The sequence below is a fragment of the Salvelinus fontinalis genome, chromosome 24 (assembly GCF_029448725.1).
Source record: "Salvelinus fontinalis isolate EN_2023a chromosome 24, ASM2944872v1, whole genome shotgun sequence".
NCBI lineage: Eukaryota > Metazoa > Chordata > Actinopteri > Salmoniformes > Salmonidae > Salvelinus > Salvelinus fontinalis.
Genome location: NC_074688.1, coordinates 3325768 through 3341733, shown reverse-complemented (window position 1 = coordinate 3341733; position 15966 = coordinate 3325768). Strand labels below are relative to the sequence as shown.

At 45.7% G+C, this 15966-nt stretch overlaps 1 protein-coding gene across 8 annotated transcripts in view; it reads left to right on the top strand.

Annotated features, from left to right (window-relative positions):
- LOC129821773 (dedicator of cytokinesis protein 10-like) overlaps positions 1-15966 on the top strand; it is a 175742-nt gene that overhangs the window by 119242 nt on the left and 40534 nt on the right. For 7 of the 8 annotated variants that reach the window (XM_055879405.1, XM_055879404.1, XM_055879410.1 and 4 more), the window contains exons 23-36: positions 123-215; positions 611-729; positions 872-941; positions 2384-2497; positions 3004-3075; positions 5500-5646; positions 6596-6679; positions 9223-9319; positions 9454-9486; positions 10182-10360; positions 11699-11815; positions 13293-13410; positions 13572-13687; positions 13939-14053. In XM_055879405.1, the coding sequence (XP_055735380.1) occupies positions 123-215; positions 611-729; positions 872-941; positions 2384-2497; positions 3004-3075; positions 5500-5646; positions 6596-6679; positions 9223-9319; positions 9454-9486; positions 10182-10360; positions 11699-11815; positions 13293-13410; positions 13572-13687; positions 13939-14053 (1474 nt within the window). The remainder of the gene's footprint in view (positions 1-122; positions 216-610; positions 730-871; positions 942-2383; positions 2498-3003; positions 3076-5499; positions 5647-6595; positions 6680-9222; positions 9320-9453; positions 9487-10181; positions 10361-11698; positions 11816-13292; positions 13411-13571; positions 13688-13938; positions 14054-15966) is intronic. The other variant, XM_055879403.1, reaches the window with a different exon arrangement.

The following is a 15966-nucleotide window of genomic DNA, read 5'->3' as shown; positions in this document are numbered from 1 at the left end:
AGATGCCTTTTGGGATGCAGATTTAGTTTGCTCCTGGATTTAGTCCTCATCTCCTGTGCACAGTCTATCACTCAGTGATGATGGTTCTGGTTGTGACTGTGTCTTCTCTCCTTGATCGCCAGGACCCCCACCTGAACCGCTTCTTCCAACAGTGCCAAAAACGAGACACGGACCTCTCCCAATCACCTACCTCAAACTTCCTCAACTGCCTAAAGGTCTGGAGAAACGAAGGAAGGGAGGGAGGATAGAGAGATTTCACTCCCATACTAGCATTTCACTCCCATACTATACAACCCTTCACTGACCGTCTTTCCTCTCTCTCTCTCTCTCTCTCTCTCTCTCTCTCTCTCTCTCTCTCTCTCTCTCTCTCTCTCTCTCTCTCTCTCTCTCTCTCTCTCTCTCTCTCTCTCTCTCTCTCTCTCTCTCTCGCGCTCTCTCTCTCTCTCTCTCTCTCGCTCTCTCTCTATCCTCGCTCTGTCTCTATCCTCGCTCTGTCTCTGACTACTTCTCTCTCTCTCTCTCTCTCTCTCTCTCGCTATCCTCGCTCTGTCTCCGACTACCTCTCTCTCTCTCTCTGATTCTCTTTCTCTTTATTCTCTTTCTCCCACAGGGCTTACTGAGCATTGAGAAGATTCCAGTGATAATTCGTTTCCTGCCTGTGCTCTTCAACCAGCTGTTCAAGGTCCTCACCCAGAACGACAACGACGAAGTCACCACCACCACCACCAGGTAGGATGAGGCACTGCAGGCCACGGACCACTCTCAGTGCCACCGGATCATGCAGGAATACATGTTGCCAGAATTCATATTGCCAACTATTAATGTTGCCAGATAATGATGATGACTGAGTGACCACCTTGTGTTTCACCAGGGTGCTGGTCCACATTGTTGCCAAGTGCCATGAAGAAAACCTAGACCACTACCTGCACTCCTACATAAAGGTATGGTGCTCATTTCATTGGGATCTTAGCCCTGTCTTGCAGGAAGAGCGAGGCTCCGATTCTGCAGTTGTTTAGCCGGGTGGTGTCATAGGGTAGAGGAGAGGGGTTGGGCTGAGTGGAGAGGAGGGGAAAGGAGAGGAGGAGAGGAGAGGTGAGGAGAGCTAATGAGAGCAGAGGGGAGGAGAGTAACTCACAGACAGCTTCATTAGTGAAGGGAGAGAAGGGGGCTTTGTGTGCGTGCTGTGTATGTGTGTGTTAGTGTGTTTGTGCGCATTCACACGTAACTGTGTGTGTGTGTGTGTGTGCGTGTGTGTACATACGTGTGTGTGTGTGTGGGCTACGGTGGGGGCTTTGGGGTGTGGTGAGTGCAGGAGTGTGGCTGAGGGTCTAGGGGCAATGTGCCCAGAACACTGTGGACACAGAGAGACGAGAGAGAGTCTGCCACACACACGGCTCTCAGCTCACACACAGACAAGCATGGCTGTGGGGAAGAGAGAAGGGGGGGGGGGGGGGTCTGGTGGAAGGCAAACAAGGACACCGAGCCGTTTCAATAAGAATGCAAGGCATGCTTGTTAAGAAGAGAGAGAGTGAGAGAGAGAGAGGAAGAGACAGAAAGGGAAATGGAGAATAGAACCAGCTTACCACAAGATTTCTCATGTCTGGTAGAAAGAAAACGAGAATCCTACAATTGATCTGTAAGAGGTGCAGAGAGACAGAAAGAGAAATGGAGGGAGGGTGGAAGGAGAAGAGGGGAGGAAAGAATGGGAGGGCCACTGTAATGGAACTGGCGTTACTATGGCAACTGATTGGCATGCTGCTCGTGGGGCTAGCAGCAAGCAATTTTCGACCAGTGCTTTCTCGCCGTGTGGGTGTGTGTGGCTGGGTACCAGATGTGTGTGTGTTTGTGTGCGTGTAGCATGTGTGTGTTTGTGCGTGTGGTTACCGTTGTTAATGAATTAACTCAATTGGGTGACGTCTGTGGTAATGAGGTGTGTGCGTGCCATACACGTACAGTGTGGGTGGAACATTTCGCACAAAAAGAGAAAAAGAGATTGAGTGCCAAAATAAGCACGTAGATTTATAGATACAGTACAGAAGCACGTACCCCAATGAATTTGATGTGCCAAGGGAAAACTGCATTAGATCAAGATTTTTTTGATGCATAATTTATTACAAATTTTGTCAGACTCAGCTTTTTCTTCATCCTCAACTCTGATTACATCAGCCTTAATCGGCGTTGTTTTGTTTTTATGTAGGTTTAATTAAATGCAGAGCCAAACATATTGCATGTTTGGTTCCCTTGATGCTACTAATTGCGTGTACAGAAAGTGAGATGGAGCAAAAGTGTCGGTACAGCCTGTCTGTCTGTCTGTCTTACTGTCTCTGTCCGTCTCTATGTCCGTCTGTCTCATTGACCTCGTTCTCTCCACTGCGGTGGTCAGTTTGTGTTCAAGGCGGAGTCGCATGGCTTCCGGACGGTCCACGAGGAGCTGGCCAAGGGCATGACCTCTGACCTGAAGAGCAACGAGCAGCCGGCCGTCAGGAACATCCTCAGGGTGAGCCTAGATGGACAACAACGCCCAGTACCAAATGACACCCTATTCCCGTTATAGGAACCCATAGGGCTCTGGTTAACAATAGTGCACTATGTAGGGAATAGGGTGTCATTTGGGTGGATAGTCCCCTGATCTACAGATGCTCACACTGTCAACAAACTGTCAGCTGTATCTCTGTTAACATGCAACTGCTTGCTAGGGTTACGGTTAGGTTTAGGGTTAGGGTTAGAGTAAGGATTAAGTGTTAGGCCTAGGGTTAAGGTTAGTGGAGAGTTCATTGAAATGTAGTTGAAATGTTGTTGACAGTCTACTGAACATCTACAAACCTATTTGGGGCTATCCAAATAAAGACATACTTAGAAATGTTAGGATTCCTTATCGTACATATCTGCTCTACGTGATATATATCTATCTGGATGTGCCGTTGAATGGGACCCTGAGTGCCTAACTGAACGTAACCCGGGTGATCTGACCCCTGTTTGACCTTTTACCCCTGTCTGCTGCAGTTTTCCTGGTTCTTCTTCGAGCTCATTGTCAAGTCCATGGCCCAGCATCTAGTGGACTCAGACAATGTCAAGGTATAGAAACATAAGATATGAAGCTGTTATATATGTACATATACACTCCCTGTGAGAGGGGAGGTGACAGATTAGCATACCAATAAACAATACATGAGACGAACTCTGTCTTAGTCAAAATGTATTCCTCAGTGTGACTGTCATAACTTCAGTGTCATTGTCCCTGTTGTATTTAACTCACGCAAAGAGACCATCACGTTCTCAAACCTCATTACTCAAAGAGTATATCTAATGTTTATATTATACACTCACCGGACAGTTTATTAGGTACACCCATATAGTACCGGGTCGGATCCTCCTTTGCCTTCAGAACGGTCTGAATTGTTCGGGGCATTCCACATGGTGTCAGAAACATTCCACAGGGATGTTGGTCCATGCAGCCCATTCCATCTCATCCCAAAGATGCTCTATTGGGTTGAGGTCTGGGGATTCCACAGGCCAATCAAGTGAACTGAACTCCCTGTCATGTTCCAGGCAATGTTTTTCACCTCTTCAATTGTCCAGTGTTGTTGATCGTGTGTCAACGGGAGTCGCTCGCTTCTTCTTGGTTTTAGCTGATAGGAGTGGAACCCGGTGTGGTCGTCTGCTGCAATAGCCCGTCCGTGACAAGGATTGACAAATGTGCGTTCCGAGATGCCGTTCTGCACACCGCTGTTATTTGTCTGTCTGTGGCCCGCCTGTTAAGTTTGCACTATTCTTGCCATTCTCCTTTCGACCTCTCTCATCAACGAGCTGTTTTCGCCCAGAGGACTGCCACTGACTGAATGGTTTTTGTTTGTCGCACCTTTCTCTGTAAACCCTAGACACGGGGTTGGCACAAGGTGATTGAGGTGCTTAAAGAACTTGAACTTGGCATTCTGAAATTCTGAAGTACTGGAATACCTTGAGAATCTGACATTTTCTCAAGTTGGTACTTGAAAAGTGATTCAATTCAAATGAAAGGAGAACAGATGATGATAAATACGTTTATGAAAAATATTTGGAAAATGTCCGGTATAGTTTACCCACCTTTTTTTTTACCGCTATGTCACTGGACCCAACCAACCCAAGGTGGTAAGGTGCAAGACATGCGTTAGACTTTGACATTGCGAGCATGGGTGAATCGGCCCTGAAGAGCAACATGAAGGGGGAAAGATACAGCGCTGCATCCTACACTGGCGCCAGTTCTACATTATGTGACTTTTTCTCTTCAACAACCTCCAGAGCTTTTTTGCAAATCGCCTCATTCTCGTGGGCGCCCGCGATATTCCACTTTATCAAGCCGTGCTCCTGTCGTTCTGTTGGCCGCTAACATGCAGTTTCCTCGCCCAGCCCGCCCGTCCGCCCTTCTCCCGACCGGCGCCACTAAAGGTGCCAGCTATTAAGTAGTAGATTCCCAAATTCCCCAGAAAACAGTCATTAAGATGGAAATGTGTCGTCATGCGAATAGGAAATGTGTGTTCACCAGTAGGCATGTCCCAAAACTCTGCTCATCCCTACTCAAATTGAAAAATCATAAGTACTGACGTACCACTCATGTATATATAGTAAATATGTAGTGAAACAACGTATTATTATTTACAAGCATTTCGCTACACTCGCTATAACATCTGCTAACCATGTGTATATGACCAATAACATTTGGTTTGATTTGATTTTGAACTTGTAAGGTAGTGACGAATACTACGTTTTTTTTGCATGAGGTTGTGGCGATATACTGCCATCTGGTGGCAACTATTGCATAATAATAATTTTAACTATTACAAATTGATGGTCCTTGAAATACATATTAGTGCTTGAAAAAGTACTTTAATGTCCTTGAGTCCTGCCGTGTGTGGAAAGCCCAGGAGTGTGGCCCGTTTCTGAGATACTGGATCCGGTGTGGCTCGCACAGACGGCCATGTGACCTAAGCTCAAAGTTGCTTAGGTCACTTGTTTTGCCCCGTCTAACGTTCATTCGAACAGTAACTGAATGCCTCGATGGCTGTTTTATATAGCAAACCATGGCCACGCGAATCACTGTCTGTAAGAGCAATCCATTTTCGTGAACGGGGGGGGGTGTACCTAATAAACTGGCCGGTGTGTATGCCACTTACCAGACACTTTCATCAAAAGCAACTTACGGTACGATACAAAATAATTTATTGTCCTTTTACAGGGAAATTCATTTTGGAAAGACAGCATACAAATACACAATACACAATAATACATGCAGTATGGAAAACACTTGAAAGTTAGTACTGAAGTCAGACATATTCAGATTCTCTGCGGGCCTACTTGCCGACCTTGTATTGGGCCTGCATCTGTCCTATGTCCCACTGTCCCATTCAGTGCTGTTAGTATGTATATGTGATCCCTGCTGGAATTGAACCTACGACTTTGGTGTTGCTAGTGCAACTAATACATGAAGCCCATATGTTAAGTTCCATATTATGTGTGCCTCAGCTCCCTCGACCACAGAGGCTCCCTTCAACCTACCTGAGTCGCCTGGAGAGCCTAGTCATGACCGTGTCCGACCACATCTTCTGGAAGAGCAAGGAGCTGGCAGAGGAAACCCGCAGTGCCAACCTGGCCGTGGCAGCCTTTGTCAAGGTGGGCATCACACACATCACTCACAAATGACATGTTCAGGGAGCTGTCTTTATCGCTTGTCGAAATCAGGCTCAAATGCTGCCACGGGTAATGCATTTGTATTCCCTGACTAATGATACGGAAGCAGAGTTGAATGCAATTAAGCTAACTGTAAATGAAAATGGCTTCCACTGCTAATTATTGTTAGATATTGATTTCCTGAAAGAGATTCTCCGGTACTTTTGTATATTTCTTAGACCGTATTTCTGAAAGTAGCACTCACGAACCAAAAGTGGTCTCCGAAAATTGCATACTATGCATATATATGCACCCCTTCATTGCACTCTCTCTCACTCTGCTCTGTGGGCGTGATGTGTAGAGACAACAATACATCACGTGAAGCAGCCACAACTGTCAGTCCATGATTGAGTCTTTGAATGAAGAGATTGAGACAAAACTGTCCAGTTTGAGTGTTTGTTGCGGCTCGTTCCAGTCGCTAGCTGCAGCGAACTGAAAAGAGGAGCGACCCAGGGATGTGTGCGCTTTGGGGACCTTTAACAGAATGCGACTGGCAGAATGGGTGTTGTATGTGGAGGATGAAGGCTGCAATAGATATCTCAGATAGGTGGGAGTGAGGCCTAAGAGGGTTTTTTAAATAAGCATCAACTAGTGGGTCTTGCGACGGGTATACAGAGATGACCAGTTTACAGAGGAGTAGATTACGCATGTATGAACTACACATTGACACATCCACCCTAAAACGGGAAGTTTAAAAGATACTTAGTGGTCGCCAAAGTTCCAGAGCATGTATTTGAACTGTGTTGTGAAATGATGAAATGGTCTCTCTCTTTCATGTTCTTTATAAACTAATGTTGACCTCCCTCCCTCCCTCTTTCCCTACCTCCTTCCTCTCCTCCTTATCTCCCTCCCCCCTCCATCCATCCCGCCCTCTTTCCATCCCTCCCTCCAGCGTTGCTTCACCCTCATGGACCGAGGGTTCACCTTCAAGCTGATCAGCAACTACGTCAACATGATCACAGCCACTGAGAACAAGGTCACACACACACTTACACACACACACACGCACAAATACACACATCCTTCTCATTCTGTTTCTCAGTGACAGAGGATATATGAATAAAGCGTTTCCTCATCTGCCGGTGTAATAGCCAATGTCACTCACGGTAGAATAGAATGCAATAGAAAACAATGAAATATATACTAGAATAGAAAACGATGAACTTCAGAGGTGTTGGGGTGTTTTTATTCGGTCAATCGGGTTGTGACTAGGGCTTTTGCGGTGACTGTATTACTGCCACACCGACGGTCACGAGTCATGAAGGCAGTCAAATTCCACGTGACCGTTTAGTCACGGTAATTAGGCTTCTCCAAGCTCTGATGCTGCTGATGGTCGTTAGTAGTCTACCAAACTTGCTAAGTGCCTGATACTCAGCACTCTATTGTCCCTCTAATCACTCTGACATCAATGCAAATGTCATGGAAAATCTAATCAAACACTTCATGAGAGACCATGAGCTCATGTTGCATAACATTTCTATAGGCTATGCAATTGCGCAAGAAAACAGAATGGTGGCCTCTATTAAAAAAAGGGAGGATCCCATCAGCTTTCTATAGGCTAGGCCTACTATATTTATTTCTCAACCTTCCTAATATTAAGCAAATATTAAGCACATTGCTTATCTTTACAACAGGAGTATAGCCTACCTGGCTTGCAGGAAAATGAACCACGGGAAAAGCATCCTCCATTCGCTATTTAAGTCAGAGATAACATGTATTTTTTCCCCTGACCCTGTTCCGAGACAGGTGCATGATAAATGTCCATTTTTAATTTAAAAACCAAATTTCACACAAAGACAAGATGAAATCAAGAATAGTCTGATGGGTGACAATATTAGCCTATCACTTGTGAGTTATTTTATCACCATCTTAAGGCAAGAAACAATGCCGTTTTTTACTTTTTCTAATCATAGTCACACACCTCATGTAGCCTAGCCCATAGGCCTATATGTTTGCATAAGGTTTGTATCACAACATAGTGGCTAAATAGCTTATTTTAAAATGAAGCACATTAATCCACTTTACAAGTGGTGTAGAGCCTAACTGGCATATATAAGCAGCCCATGAGTTTCAAGTTTGGGAAAGATAATTTTCACCATAAAAATGCACTTTTATAATAAAAGCATTAAATGCATAATCGCATTTGTGGTCACTTTTGATAATGGTGTTTTCTGCTAGTGGAACGTTCACGCTTACAGCCTACTGCCATGTGCGCATTGCTGCGCTTATAATGTGAAGAAATAGCCTAATAGTTTATCAACGTTTTAAGCTAAACGTATTGATCTGTTGCGTCAGTCTCAGTGCGTTTAAAAAAAAAAAAAAGTGTTTTTGATGGTAGTGGTTGTATTCATTTGGGATCTATCGCATCCCACAACTGTCCCAGACTGTTTGGCATATGTATTTCCCTCACAGAATAGAATAGGTCAACTTCTGTACTATGGGGGATAGTAGTTTGACTTAAGCTAGTGTTTTTGGTGTCGTTAGGCCTACTCATCTTGTTGGCTGACGGAAAGTGAATGTGGACAGTTCTTCCAATATCTTAAATATGCATCTCGGAATTGGAAAAGGACACGTGCATTTGCGTCCCCGATGTGTCTGTCTTCACTTGTAGCCTATAGGAAAAACCCAATCAAGTGATGGGAGAGCCATGTGAGTGAGATGAGAGGTGCTTCAGAGCGGCCAGCATTTAGTGAGAAGGGGTGCAAAAGGCATGGATCTTCTGGGGTGCTTTATGGCCACACAAAGTGGATGCCGCCAGGAAATGCGAGGCATTATCAAGTGCTTCTCAAATTGGGAATGAGAAATTGACGAAGTGTATACGGCTTGCGCAAAAAACAAGGCAGAGCTCATGCCTTTCAAGTGACTTTTTTCAAATATTAGAGTCGCATCATGCAGCCTTACAGTGTATTAAAAATCAAAACATGTAGTCCAATGTTTATAGAACAACTAAAGTTACTAGAATAACTCTAAATTAAGCATATAGGAGTACCTGTTTCTTTGTTAATCGCTCAACACAGAATAGCTGCATGTCCACACTCCCTCAAATCATTTGGAGAAATATCCTTTCTATTTTATTCAGCTTTGTTCAATTGTATTCTTCTTACTATAATATAAAATAATGCCACGGAATTCTAAGCAAATCTTGTCTGTGAAATGAACTATTGTAGCCCACAGTCATATGGCGTAGCTAGATCAGGACCTAACATAAGGACGACTCAGAGTATGCTATTGTTCTTCTAAAATAGACTACATTTTCTTCATATCATGTTTCTTTAGACCTGTCTAAAATAAATGATGGGCTTATTGTGAAGGTGTAGGCTATATTACATGGATTTATTCGACTTTTTAAAATGTGTATGTCACAAAGGTCTGCATCTGTCGCCAGGAGATGCAAAATGTGTTTATGTTAATTAACGGTCAATTACCGTGAGACCGACAGTTATTTGCTTGACAATCACCGGCTGACAACATTTCGTCACCGCCACAGCCCAATTGTGACCCCGACGTTTCTCTCAACAGGTGCTGTGTGAGTTCAAGTTTGAGTTCCTGCGAGAGGTGTGCAACCACGAGCACTACATCCCTCTCAGTCTGCCCCTCCCCTCCGCTCAAATCACAGGTCAGAGGTCATCTCGGGTTCACGGGGACCCAATCGAAGTCCGTCTTAGGTTTTAACACCGTTGCGTTCATCTGCATTCATTACACCGCTTAACACTTTTCTTTTCTGTTCTTTCTCTTTCCTGTCCATTTCAGACAACGCATCACAAGAAAGGCAAAGTGCTCAGGGTAACTATTGGTCCCGTTTTGTGATATGCACACGATGTTGTACTGATGTTCTTTACCATACGACTGGAACTGGATGGAATGAACAGCCCGTCGTTTAGTTCTAACATTTAGTGTAGTGGTGGTTGTGCAGGAGAATTCTCGTATGTGCAACAGTAGTATATGGCAGTTTTTCAACCTCTGGTACTAGGACCAGCTCTGGTCCCTGAGATGTTGCTTACCAGTCACTAAAAGGATTAGCTGACATCAATTTAGTCCATTCTAAAGTGTTAGTTTTAATGTAAGGGTTCCTCCAAGAAGGAAGGACCATAGCGTTCTGGTCTCTGCTATAAAGAAGGTTGAGAACCACTTGTATATGAGACTTGGATGCTGTTGGGGCACTGAGCGCTCTCTCTCTCTCTCTCTCTCTGTCTCTCTGTCTCTGTCTCTCTCTCTCTCTCTCTGTCTCTCTGTCTCTCTGTCTCTGCCTCTCTCTCTCTCTCTCTCTCTCTCTCTCTCTGCCTCTTTCTCTCTCTCTCTCTGTCTCTCTCTCTCTCTCTCTCTCTGTCTCTCTCTCTCTCTCTCTCTCTCTCTGCCTCTCTCTCTGCCTCTTTCGCTCTCTCTCTGCCTCTTTCGCTCTCTCGCTCTGCCTCTTTCTCTCCCCCTTTTTTTCGCCCCCCCCCCAACCGCCTCTCTCTCCCTCCTTATTCTCCCCCTAGTGGATGTGCCGGAGTACAGCCTGACCGGCGAGTTCTGCCGGAAGCACTTCCTGACGGGCTTGTTGCTACGGGAGCTGGGCCTGGCGTTGCAGGATGAGCAGGACCTGCGCCACCTGGCCCTCGCCAGCCTCAAGAACCTGATGGCCAAGCACTCGATGGATGCCCGCTATGCCATGAAGGTACGCCACACACGCCAACGCCATGTAGCGGACACCAGATAATAATATAATGTCCTCAATGGCACCCTATTTTCTATAGTGCACTACTTCTGACCAGAGCCCTATAGTCGAGAAGTACACTATATATGCAAAAGTATGTGGACACCCCTTCAAATTAGTGGATTCAGCTATTTCAGCCACACCCATTGCTGACAGATGTATAAAATCGAGCACACAGCCATACAATCTCCATAGACAAACATTGTCGGTAGGATGGCCTTACTGAAGAGCTCAGTGACTTTCAATGGGGTACCGTCATAGGATGTCACCTTTCCAACAAGTCAGTTTGTCATATTTCTGGTCCTAGATCTGATCATGTAATGTATGTCTGTAAGAAAAGTTGTGAAGGTAAGCTAGGGCCACGTAGCAATATTAGCCTGTTTCCAGATCTGTTTCTGTTTTAGTTTAGCCAACTCCTCTGTTACCGTTTGAAGTGCAAACAGACCTGGGACCAGGCTGTACCAATATCGATGTTCCACACAGGGAACTGAAATCTTCTGATTAGACAGTGTACAATGTACTACAGCTGACTGAAACATATACACAGTAAAAATCACTTTTTATTTTGCCTGTCATCACGTCACACTTCCAGGAGTGTTCTCTGTGTCGAGATTTTCTCACAGATATTGGATTGCCTAAAAGTGGGTGTGTGTGTTAGGAAAGAGAGGCGCATTACAGTGGTGGCTAGGATGATATGAAACAGCAGGAAATCATAAATCTGGGCACACACACACACCCTATCCTGCGGTTCGGTGTACAGGAAGCATGCTAAGTAATGCGCCATTCTCACTGGGACCTCTGAGCATCCGAGGAGAGGAGGTGCTCTGGTCAAGAGTAGGGCACTATGTACAGTAGGGAATAGGGTGCCATTTTGGACTCAACCTCAGACAGCCAGAACCCATCTGAGATTAGGAGCCTGCCAAACCCAACACTGTACAACTGTTGACAGATCTCTGTTCCTCTCTCAATCAGGCACAGTTTAAAACCCCTGATATTTACCCTCTGTAGGTCTGTCGCTCACTATCGGTGTCTCTCTCGCTCTATCTCTGTCTGTCTCAAATTCTCTCTCTATTCCCTCCTTTTCTCTCCTCTCTCTCTCTCTCCTCCCTATCCCTCTGTTTCTCTCTCCTCTCTCTCTGCCACCCCTCTCTCTTTTCTTCCTCTGCCCCTCCCCCCTCTCTCTCCTCTCTCTCCTCCCTATCCCTCTGTTTCTCTCTCCTCTCTCTGCCACCCCTCTCTCTTTTCTCCCTCTGCCCCCCCCCCCCCCCTCTCTCCTACCTCTCTCTTCATATTCTCCAGGATAAACAGGCGAGGATAGCGTCCCTTTACCTGCCTCTGTACGGCCTCATCCTAGACAACATGCCTCGCTTCTTCCTCCGAGACCTCTTCCCCATCTACTTCACCTCCAGTGACCAAGTAAGAGTTTGAGTTCTATTTAAACAGTGAACTGTGTCCCACAGGCCCAGTGGAGTTACAGTGAAATGTTTCCCTCTGGCCTAGTGGTGTCACAGTGAAATGTTTCCCTCTGGCCTAGTGGTGTCAGAGTGAAATGTTTCTCTCTGGCCTAGTGGTGTCACAGTGAAATGTATCCCTCTGGCGCAGTTGTGTTAAAGGCTCTGCATGGTCAATCCGTCATCTGAAGTGGACGTACAGCGTTTACTGCGATGCAGCCTCTGCAGATGTCAGGGTTTTCATAATTCTTGCGCTTAGTGGAGCAGAGCTATTGTGAAGGAAGTTGTCAAGGAAGTGAGTTTGTGTTTCTACAGGACGTACCGCCTCCACCTACCGTAAACCAATCATGTCAATGTGGAGCTATACGGAGCCCTCCGCATTGTTACAAAATTTGAGAGGTGCACGGCGATGCGGTCCGGAGCTTGATTTGGCCTCTGCATGCCTCCGCAATCGCGTCACTCCCTCCGACCACAATATCAGATCTAACATAAATTGGCTTTCACAGTAAACTGATTCCCTCTGGTCCAGTGGTGTTACAATGCAAAGTTGCCCTCTGCTTAAGTGATCTCATTAGCGTTTTCTCAATTGGTCTTGCTCAACTCCTGCGTACTCTCTCCTCCGTCCCCTCTCGCCTCTTTTTGGAAAAGGTCAAAGGTAATTGAGAAAAAGCGTCGAGGAGAGGGAACGTGGATGAAAATGCCCTTGTATGAAATGAGACTCTCCTCCTCCACTCGTGAGTCATCAGGCAAATTACATTTACAGCGGCGGATCCAAAAATAAATGTATCAAATGGTAAAAACGAATGAAGTTACTTGTGCATTTTACAGATAAAACGATAAATCCCTTACCGAAAAATCTAGAGTTCCCAAAAAACACGTTTTCACGTGATCTTATGTGAAGTTAATGTGATCACATGAAACTACACGTGAAAACGTGATCACATGTGAAGTGTTCCGAAAACACACGCTTTCGCATGATTTCACATGTGAAATCGTGATTTTAGCATATTGTTTTTCAAGGTGTGCTTGCTTTTCTCCTCTAACAAAACAAAAGCTGATTCAAAAGGGGTGCGGCAGATTTCAAAACACTTCGGCGAAGGACTTGGGTAGGATACACATGACTATCCTTGATGGAAGGTGGCTATCGAGGAGGGGAGGACACTCTTCCATTTACCTACTAACCAATTGACATCTCCTCCACCACTTATCGGGTTTCGGGTCACAGAGGAGACAGGAAAGAGGATGGTGGACGGACTTTTGCCCAAATGAGAAAAGGCTACAGTGAAATGTATCCATCTGACCAAGTGGTGTCACAGTGAAATGTATCCCCTCTGGCTTCGTGGTGTCACAGTGAAATGTATCCCCTCTGGCCTCGTGGTGTCACAGTGAAATGCATCCCTCTGGCCTAGTGGTGTTAGAGAAAACTCTTTCCCCCTCTCCAGGGTTCAAGAGACGACCTGAGTGTGGGAGTGGGCGTGGCAGGTCAGGTGGCTCACGTCATTCGCCATGGTAACTCGGTGGATGCCTCCTTTTCCAAAGAAGTGCTCAACTCCATCACAGGTAGTGTGTGTGTGTGTGTGTGTGTGTGTGCTTGTGCTTGTGTGTGTGTGTGTGTGCTTGTGTGTGTGTGTGTGCTTGTGTGTATGCGTGTTTGCAACTGTGTGTGCACCTCTCTACACATAAAGGTCCATAACCTCTAACTGTCCCCCCCCCCCCCCCAGCCTTCTCCTCCCTGGCTGTTTCCACGGGTAACCATGCCGACTCACGGGGTTCTCTGATCAGCATAGAGTCCAACCCCAGTGACAGGAACAGTGAGAAGATGGACGGATGTGAAAAGGTGAGAAAGATGACAACACTCACTCGGCAGTATTTCATGTCCAGAAATGTTGTGCAGGCACCGTGCTCGCTTAAAGAAAGAACAAAAAGAAAATAGCTATAGCATAAAGAAGAACGTGTGTGTCTTCCTCCTCCTCTCTCTCTCTGCCACCCCCTTCTCTCTTTACCTCCCACCTCTCTCTCCCCTCCCCCTCTCCCTAACTTCCCCCCTTTCTCTCCCTTCCTTCCTTTCCTCACTCTCTCTGTCATCAGTTTGCCCGGCCTCAGTCTCTGATAGGCTTTGGATCTCGCTTTGACAAGCTGGACCAGGCCGAGACGCGCAGTCTGCTCATGTGTTTCCTCCACATCATGAAGACCATATCGGAGGGTGAGACACATAGTGTTACCTCCATGCAGGTCCTACTCTATAATTCACTACAGTAAGCTCCAAAAGTATTGGGACAGTGACACAATTTATTTTTTGTATTTTGTTTTTGTATTTGAAATTATACAATGACTATGAGGTTAAAGTGCAGGTTGTCAGCTTTTATTAACTTGAGGTTATTGTCATTCATATCTGGTGAACAGTTTAGAAATTACAGCACTTTTTGTACATAGTCCCCCCCCGCCATTTTAGGGGACCAAAAGTATTGGGACAAATTCACTATGTGTATTAAAGTAGTAAAAAGTTACGTAGTATGTGGATACCACTTCAAATGAGTGGATTCGACTATTTCAGTCACACCAGTTGCTGGCGTGTGTACAAAATCGAGCACACAACCATGAAATGTCCACAGACAAATATTGGCTGGAGAATGTACTGAATAGCTCAGTGTCTTTCATCGTGGCACCGTCATAGGATGCCACCTTTCCAACAAGTCAGTTCGTCACATTTCTGCCCTACTGGAGCTGCCCCGGTCAACTCTAAGTGCTGTTATTGTGAAGTGGAAACGTCTAGGAGCAACAACGCCTCAGCCGCGAAGTGGTCGGCCACACAAGCCTCCCAGAACGGGACTGCCGAGTGCTGAATATCGGCTGTCCCCGGTTGCAACACTCACTACTGAGTTCAAAACTGCCTCTGGAAGCAATGTCAGCAAAATAACTGTTAGTCGGTGCTTCATGAAATGGGTTTCCATGGCCGAGCAGCCACACACAAGCCTAAGATCACCATGTGCAATGCCAAGCGTCAGCTGGAGTGGTGTAATGCTCACCGTCATTTGACTCTGGAGCAGTGGAAACGCGTTCTCTGGAGTGATGAATCACGCTTCACCATCTTTCAGTCCGACGGACAAATCTGGGTTTGGCAGATGCCAGGAGAACACTACCTGCCTGAATGCATAGAGCCAACTGTAAAGTTTGGTGGAGGAGGAATAATGGTCTGGGGCTGTTTTTCACAGTTCGGGCTAGGCCCTTAGTTCCAGTGAAGGGAAATCTACATACAATGACATTCTAGACGATTCAGTGCTTCTAATTTTGTGGCAACAGTTTGGGGAAGGCCCTTTCCTGTTTCAGCATGACAATGCCCCCGTGCATAAAGCGAGGTCCATACAGAAATGGTTTGTCGAGATCGGTGTGGAATAACTTAACTGGCCTGCACAGAGCCCTGACCTCAACCCCATCGAACACCTTTGGGATGAATTGGAACGCCGACTGCGAGCCAGGCCTAATCGCCCAATATCAGTGCCCGACCTCACTAATGCTCTTGTTGCTGAATGGAAGCAAGTCCCAACATCTAGTGGAAAGCCTTCCCAAAAGAGTGGAGGCTGTTCTAGCAGCAAAGGATGGACCAACTCCATATTAATGCCCATGATTTTGGAATGAGATGTTTGACGAGCAGGTGACCACATACTTTTGGCCATGTAGTGTATTGGTCCAATATTCATAGCACGCAATGTCTACATCAAGCTTGTGACTACACATTTGTTGGATGCATTTGCTGTTTGTTTTGGTTGTGTTTCAGTTCATTTTGTGGACAATAGAAATGAATGGTACATAATGTATTGTGTCATTTTGATGTCACTTTTTTGTAAATAAGAATAGAACATGTTTCTAAACACTTCTACAGCAATGTGGATGCTACCATGGTTACGGATCATCCTGAATGACTCATGAATAATGACGAGTGAGAAAGTTACAGAAGCACAAATATCATCTGCACTTTAACCTCAGCCATTGCATCATTTCAAATCCAAACTGCCGGAATCCAGAGCCAAAACAGCAACAAAAAAGTGTCACTGTCCCAATGCCTTTGGAGTGCACTGTGTATGTGTTCTTTATGTAATTCTATGGTTAACCCCTTCA